At 28.6% G+C, this 8,028-nt stretch overlaps 1 protein-coding gene across 1 annotated transcript in view; it reads left to right on the forward strand.

Moving 5' to 3' along the window:
* LOC130981237 (lupeol synthase-like) overlaps positions 1-7,804 on the forward strand; it is a 51,760-nt gene extending 43,956 nt beyond the window's left edge. The window contains exons 15-18 of the mRNA XM_057904843.1: positions 2,965-3,048; positions 3,154-3,267; positions 5,528-5,612; positions 7,680-7,804. Coding sequence (XP_057760826.1) covers positions 2,965-3,048; positions 3,154-3,267; positions 5,528-5,612; positions 7,680-7,804 — 408 coding nt within the window. The remainder of the gene's footprint in view (positions 1-2,964; positions 3,049-3,153; positions 3,268-5,527; positions 5,613-7,679) is intronic.
* The last annotated feature ends 224 nt before the right edge of the window (positions 7,805-8,028 follow it).

Raw genomic sequence — 8,028 nt, forward strand, 5'->3', positions numbered from 1 at the left:
ATCCAAACAATATTGTCATCCAAATCCAATCAAGTAGATTTAACACCAACAAAACCCACTTTCATTAAAAAGCACATGATTACACGCGCACACACCATTTATGTTATCATCGTCATCGTCGTCTTCTTTTTCTTCGCGTTCCTCCTTCTCCTCCTCCTACTCCTTCTCCTTCTCCTCCCGCTCTTTCTCTTTCTCTTTCTCTTTCTCTTTCTCCTTCTCCTTCGCATATTTTTTTCTCATCGTTATTCATTTGTTGATGTTATTATTACGGTAGAAAGTGAAGAAGGAAGAGAAAAAAGAGTTTTGATTTGTGCAGGAGAAGAGTTTTGAATTGTGCAGGAGAATGAGTACAAATGCACCTTAATTCATTCAAAAATGAACCGAAATTATATAATGATTGCGACACAATTAACTCAGAAATGAACCGAAATTACATAACAGACTATGATACAATTAACTCAGAAATGAACCAAAATTACATAACAATTGCGATACAACTAACTCAGAAATGAATCGAAATTTACCATCATGATTACAACACATAAACTCAATTCGAAAACAAGTGTACAAACAAGACTGAATCATGAACAAAAACATATCCAAAATCAATTTTGGATCAGACAACGTCATTAATATGTTTCTTTTTCTTTTTTGTTTGATATTTTTTTTTGTTTAGTGAAACAAGAAGAACTATAAGAAAAAAAAGATGAAAAAGAAGAAGAAGAATCAACAGCAGCAAAAGATGAGGAGGAAGAGGAGAATGAGTTTTGAATTTTGCAGGACAACGAGTCCAAATGCACCTTAATTCACTCAGGTATGAACCAAAATTATATAATGATTGCGACACAATTAACTCAGAAAATGAACCGAAATTACATAACAATTGCGACACAATTTACTCAGAAATGAACCAAAATTTACCATAATGATTGCGACACATAAACTTAGTTAAAAAATAAGCATACAAACAAGACTGAATCATGAACAAAAACACATTCAAAATCAATTTTGGATCAAACAACGTCATTAATATATTTTTTTCTTTTTTGTTTGATATTTTCTTCTCTTTTTTTTGGTCTTATTCCTCTCAAAAGAGTAAATCAAAAAGAATTTTGAGAAAATAAAATAAGAAGATGAAGACGAAGATGAAGAAGAAAAAGATGAAAAAGAAGAAGAAGAAGAAGTAGAAGATACGGAGAAAGAGGAGAGATAGTTTTGAATTATGCAAGACAACGAGTCCAAATGCACCTTAATTCACTCAAAAATAAAGCGAAATTATATAATGATTACGACACAATTAACTCAGAAATGAATCGAAATTACATAATGGACTGCAATATAATTAACTCAGAAATGAACCGAAATTGCATAATGATTGCAACACATAAACTCAGTTTGAAAATAAGTACACAAATAAGACTGAATCGTAAACAAAAACACATCTAAAATCAATTTCAGACACATCAAAAATTCAACAATAACAATAACAATAACAATGATATGTATAACGAAAAACAATATGCATGCGCAAATTTGAAATGCATGCTTGAATTTGAAACAAGAAGCGCGAGGAACAAGAAAACAGAAAAAAGAAGCCGTGATCTAAAATTGCTTGGATGAACTTGGATATTAAAATTGCTTGAATGTGGAGAATAGTTCATTTTTTTATTCATGAGAAATTTTTGTAATATTTATTTTATCTTTTTGTTTGTTATAAATTATATTTTTTTCTAATATTTTAACATAATAAATTTAATTTATATATATATATATTAAAGAATATATAAAATATACCATTTTTAAAATAATATATTTAAATCAAATAATTAAAGATAATTTATATATATATATATATATATATATTAAAATTTAAAAATGTAGAATATAATTATTTTTAAATTAAAAAATTTACAAGTTAAGATATAATCAAAATAATATTTTTTATTTAGTTATTTGTATTATTTTATAACATAAAATATATAATATCATGAATATTATACATTTATCAACTTTGACATTTGATTATTTTATTTTCTATTTAACTTGTGTGTTATATTTATATGGAATCATAAAACTTATTTGGTCTATGAAATTTTTTGTTTTTGTTCATTAAATTTTGGTTGGGTTTTTTTCTTGGACTGAGTTCTCTTTTACTAGTTCCTATATAAAGTTTTGGGCTAACTCTAGCCATAGGTTCATCCTTATTCTCATAAGTGGACCAAATAAAATTTGGATAAATCAACAATATGAATGCATACATAATTTTTATGAAAGCTTGGGACCTAATATATTGGGCCTAGAAACTCGAATAAGTATTGTTGTGAGTTGGCCGAATAGAATTTTGTGCTAGTTTGAAAAGAGGTTAGAATGAAGACCAAAACAAAAAAAAAGAAAAGAAAAGAGGTTAGAATTACAATATAAAAAAAGAGGTTTGAATTAAAAATGAAAAAATAACGCTAAGACTTTAGTTTAAATGACAAATCATATGTCTCTTATGCTGCATTCGGGTTCAAAACTTGACGAAGTCCAAGTATAAATAGAAACCCTTAAGTGTTAGATGTGTGAGTGTATAGTATAAATAAATTTATGATGTTTTTTAGTACTAGGTATCTGATTATGTAATGCACGTGAGTTTGTGATATAATTTCTAAAATTAAAAATTGTCTAATTTATCTGATCAAAAATTAAATTAGAATTTGTTTTGTCTAAGGAATTTTTTTAACTACTATATAAAAATGCTCATGAGATTTTTAATTCTCTCATTAATATTTTCCTATTTTTATTGTCTTATTTATAAAAACTAGAAAACGAAATAAATTGAAAATAAAATGAAATATTTTTATATTGAAAAATGAAAACATAAATAATGAATCAATTATTCAATGAAACCGAATATAGTTGCTGATTATGCTATTTGTTACTAATATATAATTATAATTTTAATGTTTGTTTAAAAATAAAAAGGCTGAAATTGATCCCACACCCATACACCGTGGAATAAAGTTACTAATCAATTCACAAATGGAAGATGGAGACTTTCCTCAGCAGGTAATTAATTTTCACTAAACTAATTTAGTTACAATTAAAACACTTTAGCATCTTATATCTATGTTTCTCTCGCTAATATTTTGTTTATCCATTAAAAAAATACAGGAAACTACAGGAGTGTTTATGAGGAACTGTATTCTAAATTACGCATCGTATCGAAACATATTTCCCATATGGGCTTTGGGAGAATATCGTCGCCGAGTTCTATATGTTTCACGTGTATATATGTGGTGCAAATGTGTAGTCCTTTCTTAATAAACATCTTATCTATGTTTTAAATAAAGGTGAATGTTATGGTACTTAAAAAGTGGTGCCTATTTACTAAAAGAGGTTAAAAGTTATTATTTAATTTAAAAGATATAAAAATAAATAATTTTAAAAAATCAAAATTTACTATAAAAATAAGTTAGGTAAAATTTAGGTAAAATTTATAGGCATTATAGAATTGACCTTAAATAAAACTATATATATATATATATATATATATATATATATATATATATATATATCAAACTAATAGTCAAATTTATCTCTAAAAGATTACGTATTTTTTATTTTGGTCTTCAAATATTTTTTTAGTCATATTGGTCTTTAGAAGATAAATTGTAAATCAAATTAGCCATTCCGTCAGTTAGATAATGATGTATCACGTTAAGTGCTATGTGACATGATGATATGATAAGATAATGCCATGCATTACAAGATGATTGGTTGACGTATCAAATCAGTAACACCTAACATATCATGTATGATTTGATATTTTACAAATTTATTTATAGTTAAATTAGTCCCTAAAATTATACACATAAATTATTTTCATCCTTAAAATTTTATAAATTGATCAAATTAATCTTTATATAAATTTTGTTTTTTTTCTTTAATATATTAAAATTTTAATATTTTTTAATTCTACTCATTTTAATCTTATTTCCTACACTTTAATAAACAAAATTTTCTTCAAATAAGATAATAAAAATATGTAACGTTGTTACAAAATTATGTTTTCATTTGTATTTTTAGATTTTCATTTTTAAATTTTAGTTATTTCTAGTGAAATTTTTTATATAAATAAATTTATCAAATTATTATTAATTATATACTAAAGTTTTAATCTTTTAAATTTTACTAGATAAATATAATAATTATTTAAAAAAATTATGTAGTGATTATTTTAAAATTTAAAATTTTTAAAATTATAATTTTTATTATTATTTAATTTATATTTTTTAAAAATAATTATTATATTTATTTAGTGAGATCAAAAGATTAAAATTTTTAGTATATAATTAATAATAATTTAATAAAATTATTTATATAAAAATAATTCACTAAAAATAACTAGAATTTGGAAATAAAAAATCAAAATATACAAATGAGAAAATAACGTTGTAACAACTTGATTATTCTTATTATTTTATTTGAAGAAAATATTGTTTATTAAAGTATAAAAAATAAGATAAAATGAGTAGGATTATATTAAGAAATATAAAAAATTTAATATATTAAAAAAAAATTATATAAAGGATTAATTTGATCAATTTTTATGACTTACATATGTATTTCTGAGGACTAATTTGATTATAAATAAATTTATGATATATCAAATAACATGTGACATGCTAAGTGTCATTGGCCTGACACATCAACCAATCATCTTGTGACATGTGGTACTTAACGTAACACATCATTATTTAACTGACGGAAGGATTAATTTGATTTACGTTCTATCTTTCAAAGATTACAAATAATAATAACAACAACGAAGTCTTGTCCTATTAGGTGGGATCGGTTACATGGATCAAACGACGTCATTGAGCTTTATCATGTATTATGTCTATAAAGAGACTGTTTACGTATATATCTTATTTGACCACCTCATTAACGGTCTTCCTAGGTCTTCCTCTGTCTTTTACTCTTTATCCATCTTTCATCTCATCCATTTTTTAATGGGGTGCTTTGTCGGTCTTCTTCTCACACGATCAAACCACCTGAAACACAATTCTATCATCTTTTTTATAATAGGTGCTATTTCAACTCTCTTACTTATATTTTCGTTCTTTATTTTATTATTTTTTAAGTACTAATATTACTAAAAAAATTATTTAAGGACCAAAATAAAAAATACCTGATCTTCTATAAATTTGACGATTAGCCCTCTTTTTATTAAATTAGAATTGTACTTATATAACATGATTAATTTCTTTATTAAAGAGGTGTATACAAATTTAGAAGGCAACCGCGCAAATATAATTCAAACATCGTGGGTTTATTATCTCTCATCGTTGCACGGCAAGTAAGTAATAGGATAGGATCTTGAGATGGAGAATTTGCTATTTGCTATTTGTTTTTAGTTTTTTTTTTTTTAAATGCCCAATATATTTTATTACTTTCCCTTAGTTTATATATCTAGTTTGCAAACTGCAATGATCATATGTGATATATAGTATTGTTTCGGCAATAATATTCCTCTGTGCTATAGGTCGATTTCGCACTGTTCTTGCGAGCTCTTGAAACTTCTTGCTTAAAAGTGAAGTATCTTCGTAAAAAATTTGGATCTAAGCGTGGTACTTATAAAAAAAATTCTGACATTTAAGTCAGTAAAAATATCTTAACAAATATGGATATAACATCATATGCTGTGTTAGTGATCTTCTACCCTTTATTGTTGGTTCAGACAGTGATTTATAGTTGCTATAACTGAATTATTTATCGGTTTATTAGTTCGAAATATCCGTAGCCGACGATTAAGTGCGAGATTCGAAAAAGAAGTGTTATGCTAAGGAGTTAATTATTTTGAATTTGTTTGACTATAGCGAAGTATAACCTGGTTTCACCGATATATTAGAGATACATTACATAGCCCATAAACTTAACTTGCCAAACTTACGGTTAGCAAGTTGAACTTTTGTCGTACAGTTATACCTCGATTATGGACAAATATCTTAGCCCCAAAGTTCAACGCGCGGTGTTGTTCTTCAAGCTAGGATTTTTAACGAAATAAATGAAATATTGACAATAATAACCATAATTAAAATACGTAATTAATAATGACTCTACCTTGTTAACCGGGCTGCAATAAATTCATGTTTATTTCTCTAGGTAAGATCTGGACCGTTCATTCTGTCAGAGTATATGAACAATCACATTTCGAATTACCCACTAAGTTAGTGGGTAATAATGATGCTTTTTTATCGTTTTTCATCTTGGAAAAAGACACAAACCTCTTGACTCAGGTCTTGTTGCTTAAGTGGTGAAAAAGACATGACTTCAAAAGGTTAGTTTTTTTTTTGTCTTTGTCTATGTCTTTTTGCTTTGGTGATGGGTAGAGAAAAAGAAAAAGAAAAAAGTGGTTGAGGTTAAAAATTAAAATCCATGTCACTGGGTGCATGTTGATGTTAAAACTCGTGCTTATGCTTACTGTGATAACGACTCACTGCTCGAGCTTAAAGCTCTGAAATTGATCAAAGAGGGTTCGCCTATTGGCGTCGAACTTCTCCTTTGTGGTAGTGAGGAGAGGGTTTGTGAGAGAAGGGGGGATTGGGCTTTCTTCTATATGTATACCCTTTGTTTTACAGAACTCTATTTGAAATTTTCTTTTTCTGACTTTGAGTGCAAGGTTCTAACGCAACTGAACTGTGCCCCTCGCAGTTACACCCAAACTTGTGGGCGTTTTAGTGGGCTTTTGAATGTTTGATGTCTTTTCTGGAGTGTTTTACATCTTTGAATATTTTCTTTTCTTTATTTCAATCTAACGGGGTGCGAAAAGGTTTGTGGGTTTACCTTAGTAGCTTCCCTGGTCATTCCATTTTTTTGCATTATAAATCTTATTTTAAGAGTTTTAAATTTATGTTTGTGAAAGTTTGGTCATTAGAGACAGAATGCCCTTTCTATTTGGATAGTAAATTGATAGAGAGATTTTTTCTGTATTGGTACTCGGAACCAATGCAAATTCTTGAGGCTATAGAGAGAAGTGAAGAGAAAAATATGTTTTTAGACTTTTTGATAGAGTGTTTCACAGTTGGTGAATGTTTATCCATTCCAAAATTATTGAATTTTGAGAAAGAAAATGAAAAAGAGGGTTTGAAGGCTTATATAGGTAATGTGTTTTCGTGTCTTTTTAATTGGTTGGTTGCTAAATGTTAACATAACACTATTTTTGTTTGTAACTGGAAAGGTTCCTAACTAGACAACTTCTCGGCTTCAGTCTTTTCTGAAGAAGAAAGGCGAGAAAGACAGTAGTGGTTTGGGGTTAGTGAAGAAGGCTTGTGGGGACATTGCCTACTCTAGTACTCGACCTCATCCTTCTCCAAAAAGAAAAAGGGTTGAATCACAGAAGTCACTGGAGGTGCTTTTCGAAGAGGACAAGGGTGATATGTCGGTATTTGAGAGGTAGAAAAACTTCATGGGTTTTTGGAGGGGGTGAATCCTCAATCCCTTTGGAATGAGCAATATCCCATCTCCGAGCTGGCGGATAGAGTTTCTCAGTACCCTGGAGATATGAGGCTAACTCGTCGTACGGGTGTGGAAGGGATGAAAAAGTTTATTCAGGTTGGTATACTATCGTCACTATTTGGGTTGTGTTTGCTTGTATGTATGCTTTCTTATTTCTCTATTTTTGTTGTAAATTGCAGCTTCTCGTTTGTTATGTATTGGTCGTGCTACTGAGTTGCTAAGGGTAGAGCAGCATGTTGTTGCCGAAAAGTTGTGGGTTTGGAGCGATCTGTCAAAGAGAAGGAAAACATCATCATTGATGTGACTTGTAAGATGAAAGCTAGGGAGGAGGAGGTTGCTAAGTTTCAGGATCAGATTCGCCTTCTACAAAGTCAAATTAAAGAAAATGACAAGACCAAAGGTGAAATGCCTGCCCATGTTCATGAATTAGAAAATGATGTTCTGGAAATGTTTGTTGCCGGTTTTGACCAAGGTGTGAGTCAGGTTTTCGTGTTTGCGCCCAAGTTTGACGTCGGAAAACTCGATGTG

The sequence above is a fragment of the Arachis stenosperma genome, chromosome 5 (assembly GCF_014773155.1).
Source record: "Arachis stenosperma cultivar V10309 chromosome 5, arast.V10309.gnm1.PFL2, whole genome shotgun sequence".
Lineage (NCBI taxonomy): Eukaryota > Viridiplantae > Streptophyta > Magnoliopsida > Fabales > Fabaceae > Arachis > Arachis stenosperma.